At 49.7% G+C, this 13,693-nt stretch overlaps 1 protein-coding gene across 1 annotated transcript in view; it reads right to left on the bottom strand.

The window, feature by feature from the left end:
• The window catches only part of LOC146180615 (phospholipid-transporting ATPase ABCA3-like), a 131,579-nt gene that overhangs the window by 51,847 nt on the left and 66,039 nt on the right, over nt 1-13,693 (bottom strand). Inside the window, exons 12-15 of the mRNA XM_084577788.1 lie at nt 9,792-10,051; nt 8,241-8,343; nt 7,700-7,809; nt 5,017-5,117 (exon numbers count right to left, since the gene is read on the bottom strand). Coding sequence (XP_084433914.1) covers nt 5,017-5,117; nt 7,700-7,809; nt 8,241-8,343; nt 9,792-10,051 — 574 coding nt within the window. The remainder of the gene's footprint in view (nt 1-5,016; nt 5,118-7,699; nt 7,810-8,240; nt 8,344-9,791; nt 10,052-13,693) is intronic.

The following is a 13,693-nucleotide window of genomic DNA, read 5'->3' as shown; positions in this document are numbered from 1 at the left end:
CGCGCCGTACCGGCTTGATGAAAATGGGCGCCGATTTCGTGACAGAAGTACCTTGCATTGCAGAGCCGGTCGAGAGTGTCGTCGATGCGGGGAAGCGGGTAGACATCCTTCTTCTTTATGCTATTCAAGCGGCGGTAATCAACGCAGAAGCGAAGTGTGCTGTCTTTCTTCTTGACCAAAACGACTGGTGCCGCCCAGGGGCTGTTCGATGGCTGGATTACGTCATCACGCAGCATTTCCTCAACTTGATCGCGAATGGCCTGGCGTTCTCGCGGCGACACACGATAAGGGCCTTGGCGCAGAGGTCGGGAGTGTTCGTCCGTTATTATGCGATGCTTGGCCAGTGGTGTTTGTCGTACCTTCGATGACGATGAGAAGCACTCCTCGTAGCTTCGAAGCAGTCTGAGAATCTGGTCTTTCCTGTTGTGGGTCAATGCCAGGTTGATGTCAAATGTGGGCTGACGGAATAGGTCCGGTGCGTCTTCCAGCGTTTGGTCGTGGAGGGTTAATACATCTTTGAGGTCCGCTAATTCGTCGAGAAAGGCGATCGTCGTGCCCTTGTTGAGATGCCGGTATTCTTCAGGGAAGTTTGTTACCAGAACCTGAGCTCGACCTCTCCGGAATTTCGTGATGCCTCTTGCGATGCCGACACCTCGTTCTAAGAGCAATTGGATATTTCCTTCGACGATGCCTTCAGCGGTTTCGATGTTGGCGCTACCTACGCAGACTGCGATACTTGATCGGGGCGGGACGTTCAATTCTTCGTCGAGGACATTTAGAAGGATGTGTTGCATCGACGTCGTCGTAGCAGGAATGGCTTTGTCTGCAGAGAGCTTGATGAGCTTGGATCGCAGGTCGATGATAGCCCTGTGTTCATTTAGGAAGTCCATGCCTAAAATCACGTTGCGGGAGCACTGCTGCAAGACCACAAAGCTGGTGGGGTAAGTACGCCCATTTACGGTTATTCTTGCAGTGCATCGTCACAATGGAGTAATCAGGTTGCCACCTGCTGTGCGAATCAGCGGGCCATCCCAAGCGGTGGTAACTTTTCTTAGCTGAGAGGCTAACGGTCCACTAATGACTGAATAGTCAGCTCCGGTGTCTACTAGGGCAGTGACTCTGCGGCCGTCGACATCAACTTCAAGGTCACTTGTTCGCGTCCTCGCATTGCACGTGGGCCTTAGTGTCCGATCTCGGCTCCGTCGTTTCTTCAGGTCATGGCCGGGGCATACCGTTGTTACTTCGCTGGGCGGCGGTGTCTGCTTGCACTCTGGTCGTGTTGTCGTCGATGTCGTCGTGTGGAGCGGCGATGAAATGGTTGCGTCGTCGTAAGTGGTCGTCGGCGGCGGAGGATCTTCGTCTTTTCGCCGTTGAGCAACCTCACCTCCAAAGGTTGCTGCCTTTAGTTTCCCCTACGGGGGCTTGGGGACCTTCCGCGCCCACTATCATCATAGTTACGTCCTGGCGACGCAAAGCGGGCCCTGTGCGGCGATGGAGACCTGAATCGACGGCTTGGTGGCGCAATCTCACCGCTACGCAGATAGTTGTCGATTTCTTGCGGTCGTTAACCTGGGCGTGGTCGTGGAGCGTCGACTGCAAATCCGCGGAGACCGATTCGTCGGTACGGGCATTGCGCAGGATGTGGCCGGCCTCACCGCAGTGGAAGCATAGTGGCCGGTTGTTCGCTGTCCTCCATGCGTCGCACTTCCTGGGGCTTGTTGGTCGTTGGTAGGCTTGTCGGGCGGGAGCCAAGGGGCGGTTTTCAGGAACAGGCCGGTAGCGGCGAGGGCTCGGAAAGTCATCACGTCGGGGCGGAGGACGACGTAATGCACCAGCGTAGTTCATCGCTGTTGCCTCTTGTGCTGGAACAGTCGCAGCCGTCGCTTCAGGAACGCCCAGCGCCTGCTGGACTTCTTCACGGACGACGTCCGCGAGCGTCGCCACCTGGGGTTGTTGCGATGATGGCTGCATTCGGCGGAGCTCCTCTCGCACGATCTCCCGGATGAGGTCACGAAGGTTCTCTCCACTTGCAGATGCGCTGGGGTAGTGGCTTGAGTAGTCTGGCTGAAGTGGCTGCTCGTAGTGGCGCATCCGGGTGTACAACGTCTTCTCGATGGCGGACGCTTCCGTTTCAAATTCCGCCACTGTTTTTGGCGGATTTCGGACAAGATTTCCAAAAAGCGATTCTTTGACGCCTCGCATTAAAAGTTTGACTCTCTCACCTTCAGTCATGTTAGGGTCGGCGCGGCGAAAGAGGCGCTTCATCTCCTCAACGTACGCCAGGACAGACTCGTTAGGAAGTTGCAGTCTTGACTGAAGGAGGGCCTGGGCTCTTTCCTTTCGGATGATGCTTGAAAAGGCAGTCAGAAACGCTTCCTTGAAAGTCTCCCAATCCTTCATAGTTGCCTCATGATTTTCGAACCAAACTCGGGCATGTCCTTGAAGAACAAAGTAGACTTGCCTAAGTTTCGCGGCGTCATTCCAGCCGTTGAAATCTGCCACACGGTCGAAAAGGTCCATCCAGTCTCCCACATCTTCATCCGGTCGTCCATGGAAGCAGGGGGGCTCACGGGGCTGGACGAAAACAACCGGTGCTGCAGGCTGGGCCATTGTCAGCGTCGATGCCTTCCGAGATCGAATGGGGTTAGGCAGCAGACCGTGTTCGGGTTGTAGGCCTTGGAGTCGGCGGCTGGCTCGGTGACCTGTAGGTTGGTCTTCCAGGGCGACAGGAACACGGCTTGGGTCTTCGCTTGAAGGATCAAAGGCAGCACCTCCACCAGATGTCACGTAGTGGTGACGAGGTCGACGACACAAATGAAGGGGGCGATGATTGCACTAAAGAAACTCTTTATTTGGGCTGACTTGCGCCCGCAAAAGAACTAAGCAACTCGGCGGCGGCGGCGATAGAAACAAACGTGCTCGTCGATCGTCGAACAAAGAATGCCCGTCACACTCGGCAACGCTCAATTTAAAGGCTGCACAGAACAATCTAGATAACGTCGCAAACAGCTACCAGCACGGGCTGGAACATTGTGGAAAGACACCCAAGTGGCCGGAACCTTCGAGACAGATCTCGGTGCATCTTGCGCTACAACAAAACTGATAAAGGTATGACTCGCGACATCGAGCATTAACAAACAAAGATTACGGAACTGATACGCGGTCCAGAATCAGAGTGATAAGCCTGTATACCGGCGGCTGTTAAAAAAAAAAATACTGTTTTGAAGGTTTCGCGGCAATATACCGCCCATATAAAGATCAAATGCGCAAAGATACTGGATGTTGTAACAAGATTAAGGAGTGGTCGAATCTGTCTTATTAGGAGCAGATATTTTCTCAGTGAATATGCATTATTCATCATTCCAGTTTGTACAAAGCAGAACAGCCACTATCAGTGAGCGCCAATTTAACCCTATTATGCGATATCTCTTCATAGCCTATCCTATCCCCTGTACCCTGCCGAATTTATTTTCTCTGCCCTCCCCCCCCCCCCCCTGACCCTAAGCCGCCACCTGTTTATTTTATATTCTGCTGTATGTTACGTCAACTGAAGAAACATCATTTCTTGGCATTACATACCCATTTACGTTATCTGTTCGGGATATAAACTATTATATTGTTCCGTAACAACCTCTTCTCAACTGTTTTAGTTCGGCCTCTTCGTTATCCCTCTTAATTTCTTTCACATTGTTGGCAGCGCTACGCTGTCAGCACTTTATTTTACTGAGTCGTTTCATTAACTAGCATTTATCTGTACAATAGCAGAATAACGTACGACAAGATAGCTTTAATTATTTCTTCTTAGCAGATAATAGCAAGTTGCTATTCGTCTCTAAACATCCGCATTGACGTTAACGAGCGGCAGCCTAGCGGTTTGAGTATCCACCACGTGTGGCGCAGGGTTCGATCCCCAGTGCCTGTGGGCACACGCCGGCTATACAGAGGGCGCAAGTTATTCCTTGGTGCGGTACCCGGCTCGTTTGAGGTGAAATGCTAAAATTTGATTCTTTGACGCCTCACCTTGCGTAGAAAGAAGACAGCACGTTTCAATGCGCTGTTTGGCCAAAGCTGCCTTTGCGCCGTTCAGCTATTAATTACATTGCATCTGTATACTATACTCCTAATCTGAGTATACTTGTAGAGACGATACTTCTGACGTGTATCTAGAAAAGCAAGGGCAACATTCCATCCGTAAGTGGTGAAAGATGTCTGCTAGACGATGCTGAGTGTGAAAGCGATTTCTGCTGTAAAACAGGCGGCGTCCATGCGACAGCAGGAGATAGACCAGTGTGGACTTTATGATATTTGTATCGTGAGCATTTATCTATTTTCATCATTCCTTGACACTCAATGAACTATTACAGCAGGTAAACGCAATTATGTTGTGAGTATAATGTTTCTTGCTTGATGAAAAGTAGGCAGCGTGGCTGACGATGCGTTGGAAGTTTTTTTTTTTCATTGTTTTCTTTGATTGGGCATTCCACAGGTGAGGAACTCACCGGCGGCTGTTCTCAGCCACAGCACAAGTGATGGCCTTGTTTGTTTTTAATGATTCACATGATCGTTATCGCCTCGGAGACATTCTTTTAGAAAAGCAAAATCCTTGAATATATATAAAAAGAACACGATTGCGAACGCTCGTCTGCAAATAATCCCTTGCGCATTTAGAGGTGATCGACAGCGTCAAACACATGAGCCCATTTTTCCACCAGTCATCGATTCAGCGTGGAGCGCATAATCTTGATGTGTGTGTTTGAGAAGGAATTTAATAAGTATGAAAGAAATGCCCCTGTCACAACAACGCAACGCAAAATTTAGCAGATAGACAGGTCAAGTGTATTGAGGTCTGTAATTTCAAACGGCCATCGAAACTAAACGACTGCAGCCAGTTAATTGGCGACACAATGGCACTGACGGTTATAGGCCATCCAGCGGGAAGGATGGCCATATGCAACTCTCCAATAAAATCCCCATGTACGAGTCTTGGTGTGATTCGCCAGTCATTACGCTGCGCACCTTGCTTCTCTTTGGCCGCATCCATGTCCTGCTGTGCCGGGGTGGCAGCGCGAACGTCACCGGCCCCCGTTTTAGGCATAGGATCGTTGCCACTGACCATGCTGGAAGAACGGGAAAAAAATTCAGCGCATTGTGATCTGGGAACGACGAGTGAAGAGGACTAGCTGGATCGCGAAACGATTGACAAATGGCGACAAGCATGGCTGTCAGCCATGCCACGTAAGAGCTCGATTGCTAGTCCCAATGAAGCGGGATCAAATGCCGGGCCGTGGCTGCTGCTTTTTGATCGAGGTAAAAGCAGGGTACCATATAATGTACGACGTTAGTTCGCGTTAAGAACTCCAGGTGGTCGAAACAGCCGAAGCCCTCTATTACGTTGTACTTCATAGCCTGAGTCGTTTCGGGGAGAACCAAACCAACCAAACGCCTCACTCTCATTTCCACTGGGTCAGCGTAATGATTCGAAATAGTGTGAATGACTGGGTAGGTTCTTCACCGATGTGAAACGTGCACTTAATCACGGTGTTGCTGAGGTCTCCGCCCTGTAATCGGTGGCTGAAGTTAGTTCTTGCTATATCGTGAGGACCAAGGTATACAACGGCCCTGCCTCCAGGCCCCAGCTGCTTCGTTTATATGTGCGATAGAGTGATCCAGCTGCGGGGCATAAACTATTCTCACCCTCGAAACACGGTAAAGGTGTTTCTCGGCGCTGAATGCGAATACGCGCTGAAAAATGTGCCCTAAGAAGCGGCGAAGATTGTCCGCTTTCGTCGTTTAGACTACTACTTAAGCGAAGCCGAACAGATGCAGGCTATGATTCCACTCAGAAACAACCCTTCGACTTTTCTTTTCCCACAGACATGCGGACATGAGAGCAAGGCGAATTCGAGAGGGGAGTACATAGAAAAAAGTCATTTCGCAGAATCAGGCTATAAGACTTGCACTTGAATGATTTGCGTTTCCCACTTTGATTTTATTTCTATGCAATGTTTTGATCTTGTAGAAAAGTACCGAAAAGCAAGCTTGTAATAGTAAAACGTGTAATTGAGACCTGTGCTGGCCCTTTCACTCACCGAGTTGGAACCTTTACAGGCCCTAAGACCATATACCTACATCTTATTATTCGGGGCGGCACGTTCACCTGAAATTCTGGCAGTGACCATACTTCGAGATTACCACACAAAAGTGTGGCAAACTTGAAGTGATTAATGACATCGGTGAGGTATCACTGACGATACCTACAAATAATTTCAGGCTCCTGTCTGTTCTGATGTCATTGCACCCAGCTTTTTTCATATCACTGCGCACATCAATAACAGCAAGTGCCCACCCATTTCAGTAGTTCCTTTTCACTGTAAGAAAAGCTGAATGACTGACTTCGTGGGGAAAATGCATTCTAGATAGCACTGTAGAGAGGCGATATCCAGCAGCAATACAATTTCGACGAGTACTCGGATTTTATTTGCCAGTGCATTCAAGTAGATTATAGGATCTTATGAGCAAAGCATGACGTTGAGTTGAGTTTTTTGGCAATGACGTGATAAATAGCGTAGGTGCATATACTTAATACAAAACTACTTGCGTTCGCTGTATCTAAGCACTATCAGCAAAGTCAGTTCAAGAAGGACTTAGGTTGCTCTAACAAAGCACGCTAAGCAAACAATTGTGGACAATGACCCTATACATTGGGAGGCTGGTATGGGCCAACTCAAATTTTACAGGCTTACAGTATAGGTTACGTATCAAACTAAGCAACGTTGCATATTTTTTTTTTTTTTCAGCTTGGAATTTTTGCATTGCCATCACGTGATCTTGCGATGCTGCTGCTACATGTTTATGAGACGAAGTAGTCGTACAAGGTACGCGTTTAACTGGCGTAGAGAGCGTTCCCTGGTGGCGTAGAGGTTGCGTGCACACCTGGCTCGCGACCGAAGGGTCAGAGTTTCGATTTCACTGTTTGACCGCCCTTTTTATTATAATTAAAAATGGTTTAATTTGTTCAAAGACGCCAAGTACAGACGCTCAGCTGACGTCATATGACCTGATTATGAAGTCCAAATATACATAAACTAGTAGAAAGTTGAGGGAGATTAGACGATATGTTTACTTAATGACCCCTTTGCTGTTTTGTGAATGGTTCTTCGTGGACACGTGACTTCTGAGACATCATCACGCTCTCGAGCAATCAGGGAATCAGTGAGAACTCAATGTAATAAAATAAACTGCCCGAATGCCGTCAGCAATAGCAGGTACCATGAAAATGGGTAAGAAGCAGTTGCAGTGTTGAAGCCTTCGCAAGTCGTTACTACAATGATAGCGACAATGATTGATCACCGGTTATCACACTTCCTATTGTTGCAATTCCTTTCAGCGTAGATTATCAACGAAAATTAGATGAGTAACCGCTCTGTCATGAAGCCTTCAGCACAGGCAATTTAGTGCAAAACGGCGATTAAGTTCCAGAAACATGTCGAAGGGAGACTTAAGGCGCCATATTACTTTATGAAGGCGGTGAAGCAATCGTACCAGATCACGTGGACACGTAGTAATAGTAACCTCGTGGCTTCTCACTATCGGCAAACATCGTTGTCATCATCGTGGCATCCCGACTACGACTACTGTTACATATACATTTATATAGCCTTAACAGCTAGCGCCTTAATGAGTGAAATCTCACGCGCACCTTATGTAGACGTCCTCCAGCGTGCAGGACGTGAGGCTCATGAATGCGATGCCGAGGACGATCCTCCTCTTCTCCAGGTAGTGCAGCATTCTGGCCATGCGGGGTGCATACTGCACAGTTCACAACGCAGCCGTAAGTCACCGGTAACGGGAAGGTCGTTTTACATCAGTAAACGTTGCATCGATGAAAATATGCGATCGCGTTGCATGGAGCTGCCTGCGTGATGCTAAGCTACTATACCGCCACTGCCTGCCTCCTCTTTAACAATTAAGCAATAGGGCAATGCAATAAACGACTTACAGCATTTCTATGAAATGTACAGACAAATGAGATAGCTTCGGAGCCGTTTACGAAGTTTTTGGAAGCCCTCATGGACTAACAAAGATCGAGAAAGGAGAGAACGAAATTTTTCGGAATCTGAACTCTAGAGATGTCTAACGCAGCGCACCGTATGTTATCGGCTAATAATCAGGCCCGCTGGCTGCCCATTTTTGACAAAGGGCTAATCTGGCCTACCTAGTCAAATAACACTAAGCCTTACCTGGAGAGAATCGCTCAAATTGAATACCATCTCCAGTTTGGTCACCCGATTGGGCTCCACGGGTCCCATGTGGTACTGGACAACCTTTTTGACGTCGCGCTCCCTGCGATGCAAAAATGTGTTGCCCGTGAGGTATTAGGAACTCTTCTTTTACATGTGTTGAACCATTTCCTGATACGTGGAGTGTATCCTGACCGATTCAAATATAGAAGCTGTATCTTTAAAGAAGCGAACGATCTGTACTATTCAACCACACGGTCACATCTATAAGTTTAATTATTACGCTGACTGAGAAAGCGAATCTCAAGCGAATGCAGAAAAATGAAGTGCGATTAAGGTTGCTCCGATCAGCATGGCTTCAGTCTCCACAGATGCGAGCCTACAGCGCATCCTGCCCTTGAGCAACTGACAGACCTAGTACCAACTTGCCCATAGTATAACACTTATATATACGATAACCTTTTGACATGATAATTTGCATTATTTACTATATAGAGAATACAATTTTAAAGTTAATTAGATTAAGTTCGGAAGCAAGAATTTATTTTCAGGATAGAAAAAAAACTTGCTGTTAACATTTTTCCAGTGCCACAAAATATAACATCCGGCATGCCGCAGAATTATGTGCATGTGCTTCTCTCTTTTGTAGGCTATTCAGCTGTCAGTGCTGAAATATTCTGACGCCTTTAATGGGGGGGGGGGGGGGGGGGGGGCAGGTTGGTAAGGCCTTATTTAAAAACAGAACTGCGCCAAAAGGACAGGCCAAGAGAAGAAAGCAGGTCGAACGCAGACTTTTAAGTGATAAATATCCTTTTCAAGTGATAAAGATAAATGAGAAACACAGGAGTAGTCCTCAACGGTGAGAAAAATGATCGGCTTGTTCTTAACTCCGGGAAAACGAGGTGCATTATATTTCGCTTGGATAGAATTGATCAAGATAACTACATAACGTATGTTGTAAACACTTAGCACTAGCCGTGAATGGTGTGCGTTTGCAAGTAATACCTTCCAGTTTAATGCTCTGGGTGGCACGTCCAAATCGAATATATATTAGAAGCTATCAACCAATTTCCAAAATTAGCCCATTAACCCATGCCCCAAAATTAACCACTGAACCCATGTTTGCTAAGGTCACTACTGCGACCTTTATGCCTTTGTTATATGGATGGCATTTTTAACAAAGAGTATAGAATTTGTCGCTGCTTGCATTTGGCGCGTTCTATGTTTAATTAACGTTTGTGCGCAGTCGTTGCACGATTACCTATGAGTATGGGCAACGGTTTTGAAACATATTTGGAGCCAGTACGAACAGAAGCGAACAAGAGCTGAGGGGAAATGGGGGGGGGGGAAACGTTTCTGCAAGTAACCTAGTCGAAACGTTCCCTTTGAGGCTGTGTAGCCAGCATCTCCCCGCCCCCCCTTTCCACCTCATTTATCTAGGCCAGTGACTCATGTACATAAGTGTGCCTTTTTCAGATTACTAACCCTAGTAGTTTTGTCAATTAAGCGATAATAATTAAATCAGAATAGATCACTGGATAAGCCAAACACCTGAAGTTAGCCAGTTTGGTGAAGCGCAGGAAGAAGCCAGAGTCGAACTTTGTCTTGAGCCAGGTGGGTGACCCGGTGCACACCACGCGTCCTTCGCGCATTATGATGAGGCGGTCTGCGAGCACCTCGGCCTCCTCGATGCTCTGCGTGGTGACGAGGACGCTGCTGCGACGGCTCACTCGCGCCAGCACCTCCCACACCTCGTGCCGGCACTTTGGGTCCATCAGCCTGGTTGGCTCGTCGAAGATCAGCAGGGCGGTCTGCAGTATTGGGCACACAAGAGACGAGCAGCTGAAATACCCGACAGGTGCAATCACGATATTTTCCTCGGTGTTGCCAGTGCGCATCTGATGTTAGCGTTGACACCAGCATAGGTAGCCGTCCACGTAGGAAGTGTGGACCTCAGTGTACCTGCCGTTGTTGTGATTCACAAAACCTTCATAAACAATGAAAGTGAATTGAAATTTATTCCCAATATCATCAACTTCGCTTAAAAATGCTTCCTATTAACAAGATGCCGTGTTCGGATCGCCATTTTTATGTTTTACACTCCGCTTCTCCTTTTGGGCAGAGCAGCGCAGCCAGCGTTCGTCGGCGTTTTATGTTATTAGGTTTGAGGCTCGCGTGCGCCTGAGTATCGTACCGCTGCCAGCAGTTAATACATGCGGCTCGCGGCCCCTCGGTAGCGTTGGCCTGGCGGCTCCGGGGCTCGGCGGACGGCATCAACGGTCCCAGCAAGACGTCTTCTAACGAAACAACCTTTACTACAACATCATGAAGAAACGGGCAGAGAAGCTGACCCGGAGAGAATACAGACACTCTCATACAACTGGTGTCTAGCGTCGTGTCAACGGCTCGTCAAAGTAGTCTCTGTCTCAGCGGAGTCGGCCGCTGCTTTTTATAGGCTTGCCAGTTCACAGGGAAAGGGGGAGCCCTCGCAGGGAAGAGAGAGCCCAACACGTTTGGACAAGACAGGATGACTCAATCGCAGGTGGCCCGACCGCATCTCCTCCACCTCCTGCAGACGGGCGAGGGCGACGCACCCTCCCTCGAGCTCCGGGCTTGGCCGGCGTTTGCACACACACGCTCGCACACACATTTGGCGCATGGCAAGATCACGTCGAGACTTGCCCACGGGAGGAATCGTTGGGCGGCTGATGGACGGCGCCGAAATGGCCGATCCGTTCGCGGTTCTGCCTGTTGCTATGCGGTGGCCGCGTCAGCTGTTCCACTTGTCGGTGGCGAAACGTAACAATGTGCATGGGGTGCCGCAACGCTTCCCCGCTCCCCTTCTCGTTTGAATACACGCTCGGCCGCCTTAGATGTCTTCTCACTTCGGTGTACTACAGTAAGCTAGCGCCGCTGACAGACGCGGCCTCTGCTGCACATCAAATATGCTGAGGCGACCAAAAAGATGTAGAATAATATGACTATGCCCGTGTCACTAGGTATAACAGGCTCAATCCAATCGAACATAAATGATTTCGTCCGAAAAAAGTCGTCTGCGCTTTGCAACTGTAGGCGAAATAACCAGAAGGCTCCAAATAACGTGGGGAATTCTATTAGCGGCCCACAGCCGGAGAGCGGGCCCGGGGAGATTCCCCGTAATCTCCCCTGAGAGGTAGAAGGACAGGATGGGACTTGGGAAAGGGAAGTGAAATGTAGGGTAGGGGTTATAGGCGTTGAGGGATCGGGACAGCGCGGGTTTTCTCGAATGATCCTGATCGAGTCGAGCTGTCTTCCGGCCCTCCTAGAGGGCGAGTACTCGCTTTAGCCGAAATGCACGGCCCTCGGCCTTCAAGCTTATTCTCAAACCACATCACGTTCGCCCGTTCTCCGCTACCAGAGACAGGTTGCTGGGCCACTTTGGGGTGCCCCGTCCCCCAAGTCAGATTCCCCCGTCCCGACTGTACTAGGGCTACTATAAAGAGGCGAATTTCGTCATACTATGATTCTTTCGGCTCTACTCCAAGGTACTTGGAAGCGGTGTCCAAGCTCCTTATCCTATTGTAGACACTCAGTGGTTTTTATTCACCGTGTTCTCTCCAACATAGTATGTTAGACGGCTACTCGCCAGGCGGGGATACCTGGCCCCATCCGGGTTCGACCGGTCTACTTATGTCCGCACTGTACTCGAGCGCGCACCAACAGAGGTACGGCACTAAGGGGTCACCACTCCCCTTTTTGGCCCTGAGTCAGCGAGCCGCGGTTCCTTTCGTACTACGCGAGCAGCGCCGCCGTGCCTTTGGCAACGGGCTGGGCTTTCCCTCGGCTAGCACTACAGCCCAGGATCAAGGGGTCTTGAGCCCCTTGCCTGAAGCCTTAGTCAGCAAGCCGTGGTTCCTTACGTACTACGCGGACAGAACACCTTTAGGCGGTCGGTTAGGCGTTCCCTTGGCCAGCCCTACCAATCGCGGTTCTGCAAGGGGTTGCCACCTAGAGGAAGTCCAATTCAGCGAGCCGCGTTTCCGCTCGTACTACGTGAGCAGCGCCGTCGTTCCCTTGACAGCCGGCTGAGCTTTCCCTCGGTCAACCGTACCGACTGGGTTCCTAGCAAGGGGTCTTCACTTCCCCTTGCGTGTGAGCATATGAGCCAGCAAGCCGCGGTTCCTCGCATACTACGCGTGCTAAGCCGTCGTTCCCTTGACAGCTGGCGGGGCTTTCCCTAGGCCAGCCAACTGACTCATATCATCGCGGGGTTCAGCTCCCCTGAGTAGTTTGCGTTTTCATTGAAGATACTGACTGTGAAGGGCGCAAGTGCTTTAGCACTAGTGCCATCACTGTTTGCCCAAGTTTCTGACTTACTAGAGGCTACTCTGCCACCGTCTTTTTTGCTTTTTCGAGCCTAAAGGCAAGTTCCCCAGACCCCAGAACCTGAGCTTGGTTCGCCCCTGCCGCGGCCGCCTCGCGAGGACCCGTTCTCTTCGGCAACGGAAACCAACGCGTCTGCGGTTGGGAGATGCTCTCTTCGCACCGAGGGGCTTTTGAATTTGTTCTCCTTTTACCCTGATTCCACTTGCACAGTCCGTACCCCTCCGGACCTGCCCCCGTTTCAGGCAACGGGCTACGTGGGCGGCATGATCACAATGCCGTGGGGAGTACGCTGATAACTTCCTGGGGAATCGCAACCCCACAGTATGGGTTCCTGCGCGCAGCCATACTGACCGCTGGCCGGTGCAACTGGACAAAGCCTAGCAGCCTTAACCGCACCGACCCAACCAGCTGGTGGGGGGGGGGGGGGGGGACGTCGTGCACCTCGCCAGATCAAATTTGCCTCCCCCCGCCCCTTCTACACAGTAGACATCCTACGGACATACACTACACGTCTTTGAAGGCACGTGTATTCGCTGCCCGGCGATAGCTATTGCACACCGGCGCCGATTATTCGAAAGTGCGGAACGAGCATGTTTCAGCTATAACATAATTGCACCTCAATTTCGCATTCATACGAACACACAAAATAAAACGTTCTCCTACGCATTCCCTGGTTTCGCTGAATGTTGGCTTGCTTTTATAAATGGGAAACAATGAAGGTGACGTTTCACAGAACTTGGCTTTTGAGGCTATCCGCTGAAACATATGCAGCGAAAGAGGCTGCGGTGATTTCAGAGTGGTTCACGCCATCAGTAAATGAACTTCCTCTGTGCGTGCTGCTTGTAATTGCATTCGAGTCAGGCAAGGTAAACGCTTTCGGCCCAATATCATTCGGACCGAATATTTTGAGATGCTCCTTGAACTCTTCACTTCCTGCTTCGGCGTCATGCTCACCGCGTTTGAAGGACGATGTTTGCCCAAGTTTGCTGAAAATGGATGGTGGCTCCCTCGTCACAGAGGGTAGTGACCATGACAGAAAAGTGTCATAAAAGCGTTACCGGTCCCACACTTTTTTCTAATAGCTGGCG

This window comes from Amblyomma maculatum, chromosome 8 (assembly GCF_055883805.1).
Source record: "Amblyomma maculatum isolate TAMU_Amacu chromosome 8, ASM5588380v1, whole genome shotgun sequence".
Taxonomy (NCBI): Eukaryota; Metazoa; Arthropoda; class Arachnida; order Ixodida; family Ixodidae; genus Amblyomma; species Amblyomma maculatum.
This window is presented reverse-complemented; position numbering and strand designations above follow the sequence as displayed.